The sequence below is a fragment of the Nipponia nippon genome, unplaced genomic scaffold (genome assembly GCF_047370975.1).
Source record: "Nipponia nippon isolate SJK-2023a ecotype South Korea unplaced genomic scaffold, ASM4737097v1 scaffold_2, whole genome shotgun sequence".
Classification (NCBI taxonomy): domain Eukaryota; kingdom Metazoa; phylum Chordata; class Aves; order Pelecaniformes; family Threskiornithidae; genus Nipponia; species Nipponia nippon.
In genome coordinates, this window is record NW_028262336.1 from 127,384,442 (window position 1) to 127,404,331 (window position 19,890).

A 19,890-nucleotide genomic window follows, 5' to 3' on the forward strand; every position below is an offset into this window, starting at 1 on the left:
ACGACACGGATGGAAAAGACTTGCCGCAGATTATCTCCTCGTCGACACCGAAATTTTGCACTGATGGTGGCAAAACTTAGCAGTTAACCTTTAAAAAGGGAAATCGGTTTCTCTGCAGGCTGCAGCTCCCCGTTTTAGAAGTGGAATCTTCTGTATCCTACCGCTTGCCAAATGAAAGGAACAATTAAGAGGCTGCAGCACAAAGCCAGGCAGGGCGCACCTCTAGAAGTCACCTGGCAATGCTGCCCAACGGGCTGCGCGCCTCTCCGGCTTTTTTTTTTTTCGGGAGGACAAAACACGTAGCGCCAGTGCGAGGAGCCCACGGGATTTTTCCTCAAATGCAGAACCTGGGCTGAGCAGGTTTGTTGAAGGTGGCTTCATCGTTAATGTGCCACATTAATATGAAAATATAATATAAAAAAAAAAAAAAAAGGAAAGAAAAACCCTGGAGGTGAAAGATGAGGTGTTAGCTCAGCATAACGTGCATTCTGCAGTACTTAAAACTGGAATTGGCCTCTCAGTAAAAGCCTTACAAAGCTTCTTCCTATTTAAGTCTGCCTTAAGGCCCAAAAGCTCATGAAATCATGCAAATATACGACCGTGATCAAGAGACTCAAACCACCTCCGCTATAAGATAACGACATTTAATGCGAAAAGGCTTCACACGCCGCGGGTTGGAAGGAACTGGTTCTACTGGCATTCCCCTGGGAGGGCGGCAGTCTTCTGGGTCAGTGGTTCATCTTCTACGTCACGCCGCGTGAGTTACTCAGAACAATGTCACGGCAGCAGTGACGAGCATTATATCGGCTGCTGCGTCAGAGCACGGAGGCAGCTGGAAAGGCGGCTCTTGCTGGTTTAGGTAAGACGTTGCCTCAAATACAACTACAGGAATAGAAAGTAGTGCTGTAATTAGGAGATGGCAAGATAAAACTTCCAAGTACTCGCTTTCCCTTTGCTTTTACACCACTTTGTATTTTATCAGATAAAAGGTTTTAACCATTGCTAGAGCAAATGCACAGAAAAAAGAATTGTGAAGGGTTATTTGTGGATCTTGGGAAAGTCCAGTGCGTTCTCAGAGCAATCCAAGCCTCTCGCTACTGCGCGGGTAGCTCGAAGTGCCTCGGGGCTTTTATAGCGTCAGCTTTGTACTTTCATTAATAGGCACAGACTTAATATGCACAGATCAAGAATTAGTGAGCCTGGTGGGGAAAAAATCTGCATTAGGTAACTTGTAATATTAATACAACTCCGCTAAGAACAGCAACTAAGAGAACTTTTAAAATTTTCAGTGTAATAATATGCTTGTTGGCACAATGTTTAAATCATCAGATAATGATGACCAGTAAGAATTCTCACAGCTTGCCAGCAGCGCCTTGCTAGCAGCAATTTAGACCAGTTTCCTAAAGATCAACATTTTATGTTGCAAGCTCTGGTTTTGTGACAAATCTTTCTGACGATTTTAAGCACACAGGGACTTTTGCATAGATAGGTATTGCACAACTCAATCCTCACAATTCGCAATTAATAGGAAAATTCTTTAAGGCCCAGGTTTTACGTTTATTCCCTGTAGACATATGTTTTTCCTTTTTCCATGTACAATTTAAAAGTGCTAAATTATGTGATGTTCTTGAATCATCACAAAGAGATCTGCGTAGCTGATATCCTGACTGAAGTCGCCAGCAGGAGGCCAAGGTGTGTGTTCTGGGTTCGTTTTTTAATTTATTTTTAACTTCCTTATACAGTGGTGGTACAGTGCCTCTTTACCACCGCTTCCTATCTACCACTGGATTGTACTCATCAGCTACCTTGTGGCTGCGTTCCAGTTAGCCAAGAATGTAAATTTCGGGCCATTTCCTAATGGAGTTATTCAAAACCTGGTATCTTAACTTAGCCAACAGGTGAAAAGTTAAGTAACCAGAATATGGACAGCGTTCACAGAGGAAGAGGAGGTCAATCTCAAGAACGTATGGAAATGGTTCTGTAATTAAATGATTTCATTAACAGCCCCCTTTTGTGAGCACTCAATTTGTTTAAATCCTGAACTAATAAACTGTCCTTGCGTTTTAGATTGTCAGCGCACAAATGCCTTGGCACGCAAGCCCACACTCTGTAATCTGATTCAGCGGAGAGGCGTGTCCGTCCTTTGGCTGCGGTCAGGGAAGGCGGAATGAGCCGTAACGCTTCAGCAGGTTGAATGGAAGACGCCCCCCACTTTGACGCCCTGAGCAGCCAGGGCATTGTACTCTTCCACGGCCTTCTCTGTTTGCAAGACCAACACATCGACCCCGTTTTTCTTCAGATAGTCCACAGTAGATGGCGGAACCTCAGAAGAGAAAAGGAAAGGGGAAGAGCAAGTATGAGATTCTTTTTCCCCCACACTGTAAAGCTTGAAGAAAAACAGGTATTCATGGCATTTGTTAGTAGATGCACTTAAGCAACTGACAGCAGCCAAACTGATAATATGCTCAGGTATTTCTAAGATCGATGTAATTTTTTTCTCTTCAGTAAAGCTACTTTTATATACCCTCCTCCCATCTCTCCTTAACTCAGTTTAAAATGCAGCCCTTTCTTACAAAAGGAGGCAGAACTGGAGCTAAAGGTAATTAATCTAAATAAGGTGTTACTCACCTCACCAAAAAGCTAAAGAATTGTTTCTCATGAAGCGAAACTCAGCACTTCTGAGCTTTCTGTAGCTGGTTTATCTGCTGAAATGACACCCTGCCAACATCAGTAACAAAAATGCCTAATTATCAAAGTCTTTACAGCAGGCTAGAGAGTTCGTTCATAACCTATTCTAAGAGGGGGAACTAACGACACTGTAAAAAGTTCTCCTTGTTTAAATTGCTCCTGTAGCAGAATGTAAACCTGTTTGCTGCTTGACATGGATGCTAACAGAGAGGAGCTCAAATGATCTTTCTTTCAGGAAGAGAGCGACTCCCGGCAGGAGCGCAGTCAGCCTAATTCAGCATCCTGAATTTCTTCTCTCTTAGTAAAGCATCATTGTTTGTTTGGTTGGTTTTTTTCCCCCTAATCAGAGGGAGAGGGAAAACAAACAGTTCTAGTTTATGTTTATCACAGAACAAAAACCTACCTGCAAAGCCTCACTCATTCCACGACCAATCACCACGGTTTTAACACCCTTCTTGACAACTTCTTCAAGGTCGGCTGGTTGCACTCCTGGAGAATGCTGAGTGTAAGGGGAAGAAAAGAACAGTCTGTGCCCTGACAGCATCACCCAGGAAAGCTTCGTCTGTGCGTTTTGAAACTGTCCAGAGTAGCAGGGTAAATTAGCAGTACCAAAATGTAACGCAACACTCTTCTCTGCATATGCGCAGTAGATAACATTGGTAATTAAAAAAAGGTATTTTATATGCAGATGAAGGATGATAGTTTATCAATTGATGACAACACTATCATTCTTTATTAAACAGTTAAAAAGATGCATTACACATTTCTAAAACATTTATGTCTAACAACTGGCATTTTATAAATATTAAAAGTTAAAGTGAAATCAAGGAGTTGCAACGTATTGCCGTTTGGTTTCAAATGAACAAAACCTTTTTGTAATAAAGCTTGTGGCAAGCCAAAGTTTACTCACTTTAATTACAAAGAGCTCCTCAAATAACTAAAATGATTAAATTCTTTTCTTGTTTACTTTGCAAATCTCATTTACCAAAGAGGACCGAAACATATTGGTTAGCTTCATTTCAGTTAACAGTTTCAATTTCTGCACTATTCTTAATTTTGAGAAAGGAATATTTGAACACAATCTCCTCAAAGAAAAAAAAGATGACCTTTAACAGCATGTTGATTGAGTTTTTAAAGAAGTACACCTATTTACTGCTAGTACGCTTTAAACATAGGAATCCACAAACACACCCGTAATGCTAATATAAAACATTCTGTCACACTAATTCCCCTCCTGGATTCAATTTCTATCTCTATATGGTCAAGAGTAAGGTACTGCACAACTGTACTGTACTGGCCCCTCTTCTGTGTGCATTTTTTTTTTTTTTATATACCATAAATACTCTTTCCCCTCCGTTTTGTTGTTGGTTTTTTTTGTTTTTTTTTTGTTTGTTTTTTGGTTTTTTTTTTTTTTAGGATTCCTAAGTTCTTTTAGATGACCGAGATGAGTTTCTCACTTGAAGTAGGCAACACCATGGTGGACTCCTGAAGAATGTTATTTTTATGGAGATGCCCACACATCTTTGTCCCCTATACTTCCAGAAAATACTACATTATTCCAATGAATTAAGGTCAAAGCACCAGCTTAACAATTGGCTTTTGTTGTTCCATTAGTCAGTGAGCTTTACTCTTTGATGCCCTTGGGCCCTCTGCTATTCTTTTTCCCCTGCCCGAGTCGTCAGCAGCTGATGCTGCAGCCTCTGACAAGGTGTTGGAGTTCTCTTCTCAGCCCTGCCAATGCCTCAGCTCGCAGAACACAGCAAGCAAGACTTTTCAAGCTGAAACGAACACACGAGCTCCCGAAGTTGCCGGTGAGGGAAACCTGCCATGGTAGAGTGCCACTTCCACTCAGTGATTAAATTTATCCCACCAGGAAGTCCTTAGACTGGCTGGTATCTGGAATTTCAGCAACAGAGGTGGTTCACCTTTACGGTTCTCCAAGTTGTGTTCCCCTTAGTCCATTTACATTTGATATCCACACCCAGGATGCAGAGCTTCAATACGCAGCACTTCCTCAGACCAAATCCCCGCAAGCACGTGCTTATGACAGAACAGGTAATGCTTTTCCTTTGGGAGTTCTAAAGTAGACTCAAAACTTAGGCAAAAAGAACTGGTGTGGCTTACTGCAATTACAATAATTAGATTGCTGGGGAAGGTGTGCTGTCACATGATGAGGACTCCTGAGACATTAAAGCCATGAAACAAAAGGATTTTCTTTGGTTACACAAGACACACCGATGCGGGGGCCTCCACGTGTTTTGTAGGAAACTAGTGTCCTTAACGGAAACACGTAACGCGATGGAATAACTGCATCGTTGCTGATTTGACGGCTGGAGGGAAAGAGAAAGGGCAGCAGAATTTCTTGCCTGTTTTATTCTCTGATCTTCCTTTTAGGATTCCTACTTCTTTTCTCCCGTTAGCAGATGGCACTGAAATGCAGCCAGCCAGGGAGGCCGCCTCGCATCCCCAAGGGTTAAGGCCATAAGAACTGCTAGTGCTTTGTTACAGAATCTTGCAGAGCCAGTTATGCAATTTTCCCGATGAAAGAATTATGTACCAGACAGCAGGCTGATAGCGGAGAAGGGAAGGAAGCCATTTATTTCCAACTGGAGTGTGGGACATGGCCAGCACTGCCTGTTTCCCAAACTTCAGCTCCACCTACCCCCAGGAAAAACATGCTCAAAGAAAGCAGGGACACTGTAGTCTATCGTGAGGAAACGTGCAGAAAACGCACCCGGTGAATCCTACTATTTCCAGGGCTGATCAGATTAACTTTGTTATCATTCTTCTAGAGTTGGAGATGCAGTCTGGAAAAGCTTAGTTCTATTCTCACGTTTGTCGCTTGCTATTCATTTTTAATAGCCTAACTCCTCATAGCTGCAAGGGGGATAGAACTGACCTAAAGCAGGAGCTTTACAAATGACCTATACAAGGCAAAACCTAAACGGTATTTTTTAACTTCCTGATGATATAAAAAGGATGCCAGAAAACCTACCTCTCCCAATAACCCAACTTTTTTTTCTCCTCTGATTTTAATTGAACGTAGACTCGTCTTTCTTGTTTCAGTTGGAGGACTCCTCCAAGGACTTTTACGGACTTACAGCTTTTATCTGCCACCTCAAGATATCCCTGTTAGAAACTTTAAAAGGAAAGCACGGCCTCCCGAACACTAGTAGGAGGTTAGAATTTGAAACCAGGGTTTTTAAGTGGTTGGAATGAATATCAAAATGTGATTGAGCTGGGAACTAGTTGGGAACTTAACAGCTACGATCTCTGTTCTGCTCTCCGGTCATACGTGCATATAAACCAGGAAAACAATACTGCCAAACAAACAAAAAGGAACTCTCGCCACACAACCCCCTGCTCCAAACAGCCAGCGAAAACTTCATTTTTTCTAATCAGACCATAAATGAAATACATTTAAAATGTTACACAGCTATCTTTCTCTCTGCAAAGTACAGATATCTTTGCATGACAGCACTACGTTTCTCTCGGCGCTATATACTCTCTATAAACTGAACTCTGACAGCTTAAAAAAAGCTCTGTTCCCCCAAAGATTATAGATGAAGTTCCAAAACCAAAGGTTCTGCCCCAGTTGCGTCAAAACGAATTCAACAGAGCTGTATCCTCTGTGCAGATGCAGCTGCAGGTGCTGGGTCTAAGACCTGATCAGTAAGTAGTTCTTTTGCGCTTAGCTTTCACTTAGAAAGTATGGATTTTTTTTTTTTCTAGCCAATACGGCTATCCTAGTGCAAGCCCTAATATGGGGAGAATTATCATCGGGTTCCTAACACAACAGACATTATGCTGCTTCTAAATCTGGAACTTCAGTACTGTTCCATGTACTTTTATACAATTCTGAAAGCACTTAAAGATAAAGTTTAAAAATTGTGAGGGCAAGTACTTAGTATATGGCTACCAAAAGAAGCCATTGTGTGGTTAGCCAGACTGTGAGCTCTTCACGGAGAAACTAGTGAGTAGGACACTATCTACATATTTTTCCTCTGAAGGAAGTACAAGGGACCCCAAGGAAAAGGATGTAAACTAAACCACATGCAATGCTGTCTTCCAAACACAGTCAGTTACTGTCGATTTCTTTTAACTTCCCATACATTTTTTTCCCTATCTCACTCAAGACAATTTGGTTTACGCAGTCTGAAAAGAGGTTGTTACCAGCATCTTATGACAATTGCACCCTTAATCAAACGCAGAATGCTGTTTGAGACCTCTAAGGTGTGCGAGAGCGGTCTGGTGAGGGTAGCTGTGAGGACTGGTGGCAGCGGTTGCTACACCCTGTCACCTGTAGGCCGCTGTGTGTCTGCAGTCCTCTGGCCTCTCTGCACAGTCACCTCTGAAACACACGCTCGCTTCTTACCGGGAAAAAGTCTTCACGATTAGATAAAAGCAAAAGGCAGCCTGCTGAATTTCGGGCTGGAACTTTAACAACTGTTCTCCGGATCATTCTCAGAGTCCCGTTTAACATGCAGGATGGGTAGTAAACAGCAAACTTACATTAGTCCCAGTTTCTCGCCAATCCCAGGTTCGGCTTCCTCCCGGCCATACTTTGCAGTCCTTATACGTCGTAGAGCAGCCTTTCACCTTCATCTGACCCCAAGAAAGGGAGGCAATTTCAGGGGAAGACATCACAAAGTTGAAGCAAAGTCTGGAAAAAGGATAGTTAATACATAACATCAGGCTAACATATGCAGCACGTTAGTAAAACCAGAAAATTCTGTCCTTGTCCTGAGGAGCTGGGAAGGAAACGCAATTACAGACTTTATCCACGTGATTTTGTGACAACAGACTTGAACTGAGGATTGGCAGATTTACTGAATTACCAGTCCTCTTGGGGATTTTGTGCAGGATTTTGGGCAAATCATTTTACATGCTAAATCTGTACAAGTATTGGGCGCTCAACTTTTAAAACTATCAACAGGGATCAGATCCCAGAATATCCTCTCATATCTGGGTTTTAATCTTCTCCCTAAAACCTACAATGGAGACGACAATAATTTCCTAGAATATCTGAGAGAGACGCCGTTTCTTCGGTGCTGTAAACCATATTGGCACGTATAGGTTTATTAATTTAAAACAGTAAATGAGGTTAAAAAATCCCAAACAAACAAACCCAATAGAAAAGCCAACAACAAAACAACGGCATTGCCATATTGCTAGAGCAAACAAGACTTTCGGAGACCTAAAGGGGTCAAGCCTTCTCTCCCTGGTCACTCCTTACAGAGGCCAACGCTCCCTACGTAACGTCTCAGGACAGTTGAACACCCAAATAATATCTTTTCTAATGCTTGACCTCAATCTTCATTGTTTCAACTTAAAACCATTATTTCTAATCCCTTCTGTTGTGAACAAGGGGAACAGCTTAATCTTTGTCTTTTCCACCATCTTTTGCTTTCCTGACGACTTAGTCTTTTTTCCCTTCTTTGAGATTAAATAAACTTCACTTCCCCTCAGTCACATTTTCTAAATCTTTGCTTATTTTCTCCTTTTTCCCTGGCAGCCAACGATTGGCACGCATCTTTCTTTGATGCCTGTTGCCTAAAAGTAGACAGAGCGCTCCAGCTGAGGCCTTATCAGCGCTTCTATAGACCAACCGCTTTTTGGTATTAACCGCAGTCATTTTTAGATCTGCTGTCGCAATCACAGCGGGGACTCTGCCTCAGAAAGCACCGCCCGACCGCACCGCCAAGGCTCGTGCCCTCTTCGCAGGCCGTCACGTTCCTGCAACCTGATCGCTGGCGTTGATTCGGGCGCTCGATGGCAAGACGGGAATCGCACAGTGATACCCTGGAAACGTGTCGGACCAGCAGGGCAGGCAACTGAGGCGTCTCACGGGTAGCGTCACCTTTTTGCCCTTCCAGTTCAGATGGAAGATGGTCTGAAATCTGCATTATGAAGAAAAATGTTTTTTTCTGTAGTAAAAAGAGCTCTGCTCCTGGCTGATCCAGAAAACCTCAGTGGCACATCCTCCCAGGTATGCAGTTTCTCACCCAATACTTCTTAATTGTTCATATTCACCAGGAAAAATGTCGATCATAGGAACCCTGGTGGCACAGATTAAAGAGCCCTCGCAAAAGACAAATCTTTGCATTCCCAGGCTTCCAGTCCTCCTGGAAGCCTCCCTTCCCGCCCTGCACATGCTCCAGCACACCACAGTACGGCCAGACGGGACGCGCTCCTCTCAGATTGCCAGGAGCGGATCTCAGTATGCCGCTTCAAACGTCGAGTGAAGTAAAAACCGCGTTGCTTTGGATTCGGCGCAGGACCGCGCGCACCAGAGATGCTTATTCCACAGAATAGTGGGGAGATTCTTTTCGTTCTTGCTCCTTTGTGAAGTTAGTGGCACACGCGCCCTGCCAAACAGGGCAAGAAGCTACGGGGAAGCAAAACTTGCCTGGATTCATATATTCTAGATTCTCTCATTACATATCCGCATCGCTATGGATTCAAAGAAAGGTCCGTAAGACTATTTTTCCAAAAATCTGCTTGAAGGGAGGTTATAGCAGAAGAAATAACCATCAACCAAAGAGTAAAGGCTGAATAAACCACCCAGAAGCTGGCTCCGAAGAATGAAAATAATTTTTGCCTGTGCTAGTTTTGAGAGGAAACGGCAGAATTAGACCTGGAGGTCAGACAAAGGCGAATGAACAATAAAATGATGAGGAATATCAGATTTCCCAATCCAAACAGTACGACAAGGCTGGGACCATGCAATCAGACAGGCACAAACTGCAGATGGGAGTACAAGGGTTCCCTACTAGCTTTTCCAAACAGCACAAAACTAAGTAAACAGCAGAAACAAAGAAACAAAACTTAAAAGCCACAAATAAAAACATTGTAATCTAAAACGATTTCCCATAATACTGCCAGAGAATATCAGTAAGGTCAGCTGAATCAATAAGAGTATCTTAAATTGGAATAAGAATGAACTTTTTAACAGGAACTTTGGACATTCTTGATGCAGGGCATGGTCCAATCAGCAAGGTGTTGGAAAATATTTCCCCAACAAATGAGTTTGTTTTTTAATTATTCACTATGACAAATGTACAGTACCAAAATAACAGTAAGAGCAAAAGAGACCATACGACTCGCAAGTATAACCTAAAATAGCAATTTCTGTAAATCGCAGTAGTCCAAACACAAAGAGACGAGGAGGAGAAATGGTTCGGGATTCTATAAGCAAAGTTATGAGAGTTTAAAACCACAGGAAATAAAGGAAGCAGAAAAGCTTAAAAGGAGGCAAAATACAAGTTTATGGAAGGAGACAATACTGAAAGAAAGAAATGAAGCAGTGGCTAAGAATGGCAGAAGGAAAAAATAGCTGAGCATGAAATGGAAGAAATTTGAGATCGAAGTGCAGGTGGGCACGCAGGTGGATTTTAAAATTGCCAGCACACCTGTATTCAGTGAAGGTAAGCCTCATTCAGAGTAGCACCCACCAGCAACAAACAGAATAAAAAAGGGGAACGAGAGCAGAGCACCAGAGAGTATTTTATTGCAGAGGGAAAGAATGTTTCATAAAATCCAAGGCGCAACCTGAGATCAAAGAGGATAAAGGTGAAGGAGTGAATCAGCGTACATCAAGTTTTGGGCAGAATAACTCCTGTCAGGTATCAAAAGACAACGTAGTTCTCCAGCGCTGCCTGGGAGTGGGGTCAGCAGGTGAAGGTGGGCGACTTCCCTGCAGCCAATGCAATTTCAGAAGCAATACAGCAGCTAGAAAAACAATATAGGATTTAAAAACCGACAGCAGAAAGGCAAGGGGAAAGGACAGGCTGAGCTTAGATGAACCGGACAGGTAGGGGGCAGATGTCAAATTTAAAGAACTGGGAAAACACTTTTGAGAAAGTCGGTAATGCTGGGGAGCTGAGGAAGGCGAGTTATGGGGGAGGTCACGGGCGGGGGGGCTTGTTAGAGACGGGGGAGAACAGCATTTTGAAAACAAGGAGGGGTGGAAGGAAGGAAGAAAGGACAGAGAACGGAGGGAAGCAGCGGGGGGCCGGCAAGAGCCTGGATACAGCGGACGGACGGCAGAGCTCTCGGACCCCGCCCCGAAACAAGGCCTTGCCAGACGCGCCCCAAGGCCCCGCCGCCTCACGCCTCTCTCCCCCGCCGGCAGGGAAGCGGCCCCGCTCCCACGGAGCGCCTCTCCCCGTCGGCGGGGCCGGGAGCCGATCCGACCCGACCCGTTCCGCCCTCCCCGCCGCCTCCCCTCAGGCCGGAGGAGCCGTTACGACCGTTACGCGCCCCCACTCACCGCCAGGCGCGCGACCCCTGCCCCGCCGGCCGCAACCTCCACCTACCCCGCGGGAGGGGGGGCGGGAACCCTCGCTGCCCTCTCATTGGCCAGCGCTACCTGCCGGCCCCGCCCCTTCCCCCGCTCCGGTTGGCCAGGCCGGCGGCCTATCCCCGCCCCTCCCAACCGCCGCTCCGCCTTGTTTTCATTCCCCTCGCCGCACGAGGCGGAGGGGCGTCGCCTTGCGCCGCTCTAGCAGCCGCCCCCACCTCCCCTCCCCGTCCCGCCGTTGCATTGTGGGATAGTGGCGGCGCGGCCCGGCAGCGCCCCCTCCCTCCCTCCCCCTCCCCAGCTCCTTCTCCATCCTCAGGTCCAAGATGGCGGCGGCGGCTCCTCCGGCTCCATCTCCGCCTCCCCCTCCTCCGGCAGGCCCCTGCTGCCCGGGCTCCTGGCCTAACTTCGCCGTCGTCTGCTCCTTCCTCGAGCGTTACGGGGCCTTGCTGGACCTACCCGAGCTGCCCTTCCCCGAACTGGAGCGCGTCCTGCAGCCGCCGCAGGAGCCCGGAGCCCGGGGTGGGCGGCCCGGATCCCTGGCCCCCCCCCCCCCCCCCCCCCCGTTCCCCTTTCCCCCGTGCGGCCGGCTGAGGGGGGCCGAGGGGGGACCGGGGCTATTCCCCCCCCCCGCCTCCTCCCGGCCCCGGGGGTGGAGCGCGCTGAGGGAGAGGAGGGGCCTGGGATTCCCGGAGCGGCCCTGGGGGGGGGGGAGCCCTCTCCCCCCTCAGCGCGGCCCTGCTTTTTTTAGGGGGGAGCAGCTGTTTGTGTGTGTGTGTGGGAGCTGCCTCCTCCCACAGGGGAGCAGGGGAAGGAGGTGGGGGACCCCCGCCTCCCTCCCTCCCGGCCTCCCCCCCTCAGTGCCGGCCGTGATCCCCCCCCCCGCCCCCCCCAGCCCCGCTTCTCTGGGTTCGCTCCCGAGCTCCCTGCGGGTGGGACTCCCGCAGAAAGCTGAAATAACTATTTTTGTATAGCCTGGGGCTGGCAGTGGGTCTCTTCCATCTCCTCCCCTCAGCTTGGGGGTCGCTTCGCTGCCCTCCCTCACCCCCCCCCGCGTCTCTGCTTTTACCTCTCCCCTAAAACAAGAGGGACACACACTGACACACAGACAGACAGATACAACATCCTGATCCTCCCCCCCTTTTCCTCTCAGTGTATGTGGGGTGAGGAATGGGGAGGGGGGGGGGCACAGAGCAGCCCTGAGCCCTCCCCACGGCTGCTGTTGCAGGCCATCTCCTCCCCACAAACACAGCCAGCCATTGTGTGCCATCTCCATCCCTCTCTTCTCTTCCCCCTCGTCCCCTCTTGCACTTGAGGGGGGGGATAAGCCGCCTGCTTGCTCCTTCCCCACCGCCACCTGAGCTGTGCCAGGTGGAGGGACGGGTTATGCACTCCACTGTTTTCTTTCAAGCTGCTCCTCCTCTCCTTTCCTCTCTCTCTCTCTCCAGTAGCAGATTTGGTTGCCAGACTCCCTAATTCCTGCTCCGTGCAATGGATGTGGGAAGGCCCGGGCCAAGAGAGCAGCCTGGGGAGGGCTGCATGGAGGCGGCGGTAGGAATATAGAGGGGAAGGTGCTTGTTGCTCTTGGTCTCTTGTCTCTATTATTGGTTTGGTTGTTGCCTCTGCACTCTTGCCACATAGGGAGACCGTGGAGCTCACGGCGCATGCTCGGCAAGGCCCCATAGAAACTTCCTGCTGCTGGAGAAGCCCAGCTCAGGGCTGCTTTTGGTCCAACAACCCCTGCTTTTCCCCCAAAATGCGCTCGCTCTCACCTCCCTCCCCACCAAACCCACCCTGTGTGGGGGGGTGCGTGTGATTAAATCGGAGTGTAGGTACTTCCTCGTGTAAAGGAAGTTGCTTTTTGCAAAGGGCAGACGTCCTATCTGTGAGTTCCCAACAGCCACTGCTGAAATATAACGAGATACGATTAATGTACTGTCTCCTCATGTTGTCCAGCGCCTAATTGATATGAAAAAGGCAGGTGAGACCCGCTAACTTCTAAAAACAGGGTTAACTTTCTGGAAAATAGGTATTTAGATTCAATTCCCCAGCACTCCTGTACTTCTTATGTTATATAAAGGGCTCATTAGAAAAAGCATTGTTTTGTTAAACTGTTGCAAAACTTATTCATAAAAACCACCAACACACTTAAAAGTTTGAATTTTTAATGAAAATACGCCTTTTAAAGTGATGTCTGTAACGAAAACTAATGCTTTTACTGTGTGACACAATGTAAGTGGGTGTGTAAGAGTAATTTTCTTGTGTGAACTGCAGAATAAATTAAAATGGAAGGATGAGATAGTGACCTGTGCTTTAAGTATATGCATTTGATTTAAAAAAGAAAAATTCCTGATGACTTTAATTGCATGTCTGGGAAGGGGTTTATTGATAGGACAATGATACTTTTATCATAACGCTTTTTTTAGAAAGCATAACTCTCTTTTAGAAAAGGTTTCAAATGACTTGTGTTATGGAGTTTGCATTATGGGTTGATTTGATACTTGCCAAATTTTTAGACTTTCCTCTGTATTGCCCTTCCTGTTTGGCAGGGGACAGGTTATTCTCACTGCTCTAGAACAGTCCCCCCAAATGGGAGCAGTTTTAGCTTCTGAAAACATAATCTCTAAATTACTTGGGTTTTTTTGCTTGTGTCTGGTGTAGATGATGTATTTGCTTGCATTTTCTCATCTCTAAGAAGGAGAGCGTGGAGGTGTGAAAAACAAACTTGTGTGATTCTTGACGCTTTGTGTGATGACTTGTGTGACAGGGGTTTTCTTTTCCTTTGATACAACCAACTCGTTGGGCTTGGTTTGTGATGCCGGTGTATTTTATGCTTTTGGAAAAACAGTTGCAGTAACTAGATTTCTCTGCATGATTTTTACTTCAATTAGTCTTCAAAGTGGTGTTTTTAAGGGTACAAGTCATAAAGCTGCTAAACATTGATTGAAAACTGAAGTGGTCCTTTTTTTTTTTTTCTGAACATCTGCTATTTGCTAACTGTATGTAGTTTTCCTTGGATTGCAAAAGGGATTTTGATTGCAGTTATATACAGTTAGTTTCACTTTTGATACCAGCAGTGCTTGACAGTGGATTTGCATTGACAGTAATACATAACAAAATCTAAGCAAATAGCTACAAAATCTCGAAGTGTTTTTTTTTCTAAACTTCCTAAAATCTGGACCAAGTTTTAAAGCTCAGCTGCCAGGTAACGGCTCTTTGGAGCTCCTCTCCATATTCATTTTCCAATCAAGGAAGGGAAGCAATAGTTTGGGGTTTTTGTTGATTACCTTTAACACTGTTTTGATGCTCAGCAGTTTCAAAAGTGTTTTTGGTGTGGTTTTTTTGTGTTGTGTTTTTTGTTTGTTTGTTTTAAAAACATGGCCTATATCTTCTTGTCTGAAGAGTTACTCTTGGAAGATACCAGTGGAAGTTATTTTCTTTATATCAGGAGCCTCAAGGAGAGCTAGGAGCTCAAGTTTGAATGTTGTTCAGTAGTTGTATAACAGTCGTATTTTCTTTCCTGTTAATAATTAGAACAAACAGCTTGTTCATTATTAAGGAAACAAGGTATGACCTTCCCTTACAGGAAGGGATGCGGCATGGCTGGTGAGCAGATGTTGACAGCTAGGAAGCTATCAAATATTTCTTAGAGGGATTTTCGATTTTTGTTAATGCTCAGGTAGCACTTGAATTTGCCATATTACCTCTCCTACATGAGAATTTCAAGAACAATAGTCATGACAGCCGTGCTCGAGTATGAATAGTTTTCCTTAGTAGTCTGACTAGTTTAGATGTCAAACTAACCTGTATTAGTAGGGGGTTAGATGTTTTAACTGTGTGTACGCAGGTATGGTCTCGTCCTAAAATGCGCAAACCAATTTGAAACGTTCTTTGGGATTTGGTGGGTAATGTGAATCGTGCTTGAATAGGAAAACAAGAATGTGTGGTGTTGATTTCGCCCATCGCTATTGAATGGTGGGATAAACTGGTAGCCGTGGAAATAGTCCGCTTCTTTGGAAGGCTGTACAATAAAATAGCTTAATTTTTCCTGCTGGTGGTTCTTTCAAAAGTTGCAGCTATTCAGACAAAGTAATGAGACCTGTGGTTATCCGGTGAAGATTTTGTTTTATGGAGAATAATTATCTTCCTTTAGATAATGGTGATCCTTTCTTTATGTACAATGTTGTGACTTGGGTTGCAGTTATAACAGTCTTAAACTTCTTTGGAAAGAATAAAATCGAGTGTCTATCAAGATGGTGACAGTGTTAACTCACAAAATTTGCTAGCTGATATGTCTCAAAAAGTAAATTGTTTCTTGTAGGATTTGTTAAAAGGCAACCCAATACGTGATTTTAGCTGGAACTTCTGAGGGCTGGGAGATGCCATTCCCCCCGTATTGCTGTACTTTTAGATGCAGAGCTAAGGTAACAATACAGATCATCCTACAGCGTGCCGCAGTACCGTATCTCTTTTGCCTCTGCTTGCTTCCAAAGGCAAAACTGTGCAAACTGGAACAAATCATCGCAGGAAACCAACACTTCTTCTCCTTGTTCTAACAAATACACTCTGTCTTTTTTACTAAGAGTTTTACTTGCTACAGAAGAGCAGTTGCAAATTTAAATATTAAATGTATGTGATAGAGGGGAGCAAGAACTATATCTGTATTTAGGGCTGTGTTTAAGGAACCACGATATCAAATCACCACCTCCTTTGTGTCGGCAAATAGCTTGAGAATCGGTATAAATGTTAATTAAGCACTTGGTCTCTTGTGAATGAAAATATTAGTAGAATGTTAGCGTGCACAACAGAGATCTAATTTTACACATGACTACGCAAAACGCTTGCTGGTTTGCCAGGTTCCCCAGTGTGTGAATGGGAGAACCTCTCCCGGAGGTGAATGGCATCTTTCCGAAGTGTGTTAGGCTGTGTTAGCTCATCAATTTTTGCAGGCTTTTCTTAGCAGTATGGGGTTTGATTTGTTCTTGATTGAAATGGAAACAAGTATGCATGCTTTGCATATTCCTTCAGCAAAATAGCAAACTCGCTGCAAAATCTTGCTGGTAACGATCGTGCTAAAGGTGGTCTTGAAAAAACAAGCGTGTTTTGGTGTGTGGATTTCCAGTCTGTGGCACTCTTCTGTATCCTCACCGCAGCTCAGACTTCTTTGTCTCCTTTGGCTCTTGACAATCACCCTGACAGATTGACCCATCCTAGAAGTATGTTGCTTAATTACAGCATGAATGTGTTGCGGGTTTTTTTTTAGTTTGATAATAAAAACGCTCTTCACGTTTTGGCTCGGGTTGAAGAGGTGTAAAGGAAGACATGGGGAGATGCAGATGCCTGGTAGTAGGCCCATTTTCATAACTTTTTCCTCTCTTTCCCCTTTTCTGTCTTTATAATGAGAACTGAGGTTAACGGCAGATAGGTTATGGAAAATCTGTGCAAGCCATTTAGAATTTCTTTAATTTTTTTTCGGTAGAGAATACCTGATACTACATTGTAGAACTGAGGAAAATATATAGTCTTTGGGGCTACCGTGCTTCAAAGCAGTAAGTTATGTTTTACAAGCTGCTGTATTTTTTTCTAAATCTTCTAGACACCTAACATGTTTTCTCTTTTCAAATGAATTTGGACGCTGAAGTCATTTGTTTCAATGAGTTATGTCAGGTTTTTTTATTGTCATTCCAATACCTCTGGAAAGCTTTACAGCATTAAGCTTAAGGGTTCTTACCATTCTCTGAAGAAATTAAAAATTAACATTGACTTAAACCGCTGTTGAATATCTGCATGGGAGAATTGTACCTGAAGCTTTGTAGCTGTTTAATATAGCAAGCAAAAGGCAACCATATCTAATGACAAGGTGTTTGACAAGACTTTCAAGCTCAAGGTTAGGTATGTTCCTAATGAAGAGGGTGGTGAAGCAGAGTGTGCTGTTAGTGTGATTGATTTTCCTTGTATTTAATGTTTGATATCAACTATGTTTGTGTACTGTTGACCAGAAGTTACGGGGTTTGATGTGACTCTTAGGTAAGGTCATGATACGTTGCAGTTACATGTAATATCCACAATAGCTTGGTTAGTATTAAAAGTAGGCGATAAATGCGATATGGAAGTACTGTCAAACACTGTTTCACTTAAAATTTAATAATTGATACAGTGCTTGAGATTTATTAACTGGTTTCAATGCGGAAAGATTATTTCAGGTGGTGTCCTCTTAGGTAAAGGAACAAGTTCTGACATCTGATGTTGGTAGTGTCTGTAATGCTGGCTGGGCGGAGTTTATTCACACGCTATATACTGCTGAATCTTCTTCATTAAACATAGCCAGTGTGTGGATATATCAATATTACAAGCTTGCTTCTGCCATAAAGCTGTATCAGCTAGTCAGAGGTAACACTTTTCATCTGCTCTGCAGGTCTGAGTGTTCGTATCTTTTCACACCCTTCCTTTATGAGTAAGAAATCTTAACTGCTGTTCTGAATCAGTCAAGTCGTTATCACCTGAATGCAGGCTGAACTTACTTGTGTATATGTGGAATATAAGTAGATCATTGCTTTCCTGCTGCACCTAGGGACTGAACCAAAACATTTATGTCAAAGCCATTAATCCACCACCTGTTGGTAAAATGCAGTATTTTTATCTTAGCAACAAACTATTGGAGAATAAAAGCGTATCTAGTAAACGTTAGAACACGGTGTGTTACTTCTGTGCTTGTTTCATTTCTGAGTATGATGGGAGTTCTACACCTCTAATGTTTCTAACCATCAAATTAACTGATTTGTTGAAGGTAGACTCAAGTGGCTTGGAGCTGAAATTCTCAAACAGCATAACAGGGTTAAATTCTGAGAAAGTAAGTAGCAGGTGTAATCATTCTTGTACCGACTTCATGGCAAGTAAGTGTCTAATGCAGAATAAACTCCTCTTGTCTACACTTCAGTCACTTTAGATTAATATGACTTTAAGGTCAGCATGCCTTATCCACGTGTGCTTTTCAGTTATTCATTTAAGAAGTGAATTAAGTTTCCCTTGGAGTTAATGATCTCAGAGTAGGGATGCATATTTTTATTGTAACTTCCTATTTTGTTAGTTTTTCCATGGCAAGACTTTGTATCTTTACGTGCGTTGAGCTGGCGGGTCAGCTCACCTGAGCGTGCTCTTGTGTTTAGGCTGCCAATGCCAGTTTTACCTAGACTCTACATCATCGCATGATCCTATCTAGAAGGCAGGAAAACACTGTGCTTTTGGGGAGATGAGCAGTTTGGTCTCTTTCCAGTAACACTGCCATGTCTGAAAGAAATGACAAAATGCCATGTGGAATGAAAAAAAGGAGCTCGGGATGCCGCTCTCCAAGCGAAGGTGAGCTGTGGCAGGACATCCCAGTCCCCCTGCCAAAGCGCAGCCCTCCTGGGGATTATGCAGGTTCTGTTAGACCGTGTGCCTCCATCGAGGACGGGCGGTACGCTTTTGGTAGGCGGCTTCATTGAATTCCAGCATGTGTTGGATGGTACAGAACTGGAGGAAAAACTTCTGAAATTACTTCCAAGTCACAGTCTTAAGGCTTTTTTCAGGGCAAGTGTGTAAGATCCGGGAATGCCGGTGGAAATTTTTCTGGCCAGTGCAAGGTGATGTTTACTGAAAGAAGCTGTATTGTGGTATATCTGTATCGGAGAACTTCATAAACATCTAAGTGAGTTGTGTGTGACGCTGTCATCACACGTAAGTTGGAAGTTGTGTTTTGTCCAGCAATCCATCAGCGCTGTACCTTGTCCTTGTCCCTGGCCAACTTCAGAGGTCTGCAGAAGCTGTAAGAGTTTCTGGGAATACTCTCCCTGTGTCCATGTTTGTAGCTCAGGGGCTTCCTGAGTCTTCTACACCTACCGTGAATGCAACTGTTTTCTCTTGTTTGGCATTACTTCAAGCTGGTATTGTCTAGTGTAAGAACACTTAGCAGATACACGCGTGCAATTATTAGTGCCGGCTGCCTGGTACACACGCTTCTGAGCCCACCCCAAAGCTGACATTTAGATTAGCTTGTTTATGGCCTGTACTAAACTGAGAAGCTCATGGGAACTTCTGGAAAACTCATCGTATTGTTGATGTGAAGACTAAAACAGCATATTTGTGGTGTTTCTGTGCTCTTCAGTAGCTGATAGACTGCATCTCTCAGGCAGAAACCTGGTAGTTTTGGGGAGAAAGAGAACCTCCTTAGTGACTTGGTAATATTATCCTACTGGAGGCAGAAGACAATGACAGAAAGCCTTCCTTTGTGTGGGGTGAAGGAGAGGAGAGGAGCTGAGGGAGCTGGCATTGTCTAGTTTGGAGAAGAGGAGGCTGAGGGGAGCCCTTATCGCTCTCTGCAACTGCCTGAAAGGAGGCTGGGGAGAGGTGGGGGTCAGTCCCTTCTCCCTAGTAACAAGCGATGGGATGAGAGGAAATGGGCTCAAGCTGTGCCAGGGGAGGTTTAGGTTGGATATTAGGAAAAACTTCTTCAAGGCGAGAGTGGTCAGGCATTGGAACAGGCTGCCCAGGGAAGAGGTACAATCGCAGTCCCTGGAAGTGTTCAAAAAAACGTGTGGATGTGGTGCTTAGGGGCATGGTTTAGAGGTGGACCAGGCAGTTAGGTTTACAGGTTGGACTCGATGATCTCAGAGGCCCTTTCCAACCTTAATGATTCTGTGATTCTGCTGGAGGACTGAACTGGCAAGAAGGGGCAGATGATGGGAAGTTGATGAATAAGTATGAGTATTGTGGCTATGTGCTCACTGCTGCCTCAACGCCAGCTGTGTTGTGGTTCTTTGAAAGTATCCATTTTAACATCAAGATCTCTTTCTGGGCCATACAACACTTCTTAGCGGTGCAGCTGCCTTCCTCCAGGTTTATGGCAGTTGGAGTCGATGGAG

The 19,890-nt window shown here is 44.7% G+C and overlaps 2 protein-coding genes across 6 annotated transcripts in view; one reads left to right on the forward strand and one right to left on the reverse strand.

Annotated features, from left to right (window-relative positions):
* Positions 1–628: 628 nt before the first annotated feature.
* On the reverse strand, positions 629–11,534 carry AAMDC (adipogenesis associated Mth938 domain containing). 3 transcript variants are annotated; one of them, XM_087756658.1, is made up of 5 exons: positions 11,450–11,516; positions 10,283–10,419; positions 7,201–7,351; positions 3,092–3,187; positions 629–2,323 (listed from the first exon to the last, which is right to left on the reverse strand). In XM_087756658.1, the coding sequence occupies exons 3-5, from the start codon at positions 7,330–7,332 to the stop codon at positions 2,183–2,185; spliced, it is 369 nt and encodes a 122-aa protein (XP_087612784.1). In that variant the 5' UTR covers positions 7,333–7,351; positions 10,283–10,419; positions 11,450–11,516; the 3' UTR covers positions 629–2,182. The 3 variants fall into 3 exon arrangements, with proteins under 3 accessions (XP_087612784.1, XP_087612785.1, XP_087612783.1); XM_087756659.1 differs by lacking the exon at positions 10,283–10,419 and having other exon boundaries at positions 11,450–11,534; XM_087756657.1 differs by lacking the exons at positions 10,283–10,419; positions 11,450–11,516 and adding an exon at positions 10,961–11,032.
* RSF1 (remodeling and spacing factor 1) overlaps positions 11,205–19,890 on the forward strand; it is a 68,860-nt gene continuing 60,174 nt past the window's right edge. Inside the window, exon 1 of one of the 3 annotated variants that reach the window (XR_015704606.1) lies at positions 11,205–11,512. Coding sequence is in view for 1 of the 3 variants with exons in the window: in XM_087756642.1 (XP_087612768.1) it covers positions 11,317–11,512 (196 nt within the window). In the remaining 2 variants the exon portion in view is untranslated. The remainder of the gene's footprint in view (positions 11,513–19,890) is intronic. The other 2 variants (XM_087756642.1, XM_087756643.1) reach the window with 2 other exon arrangements.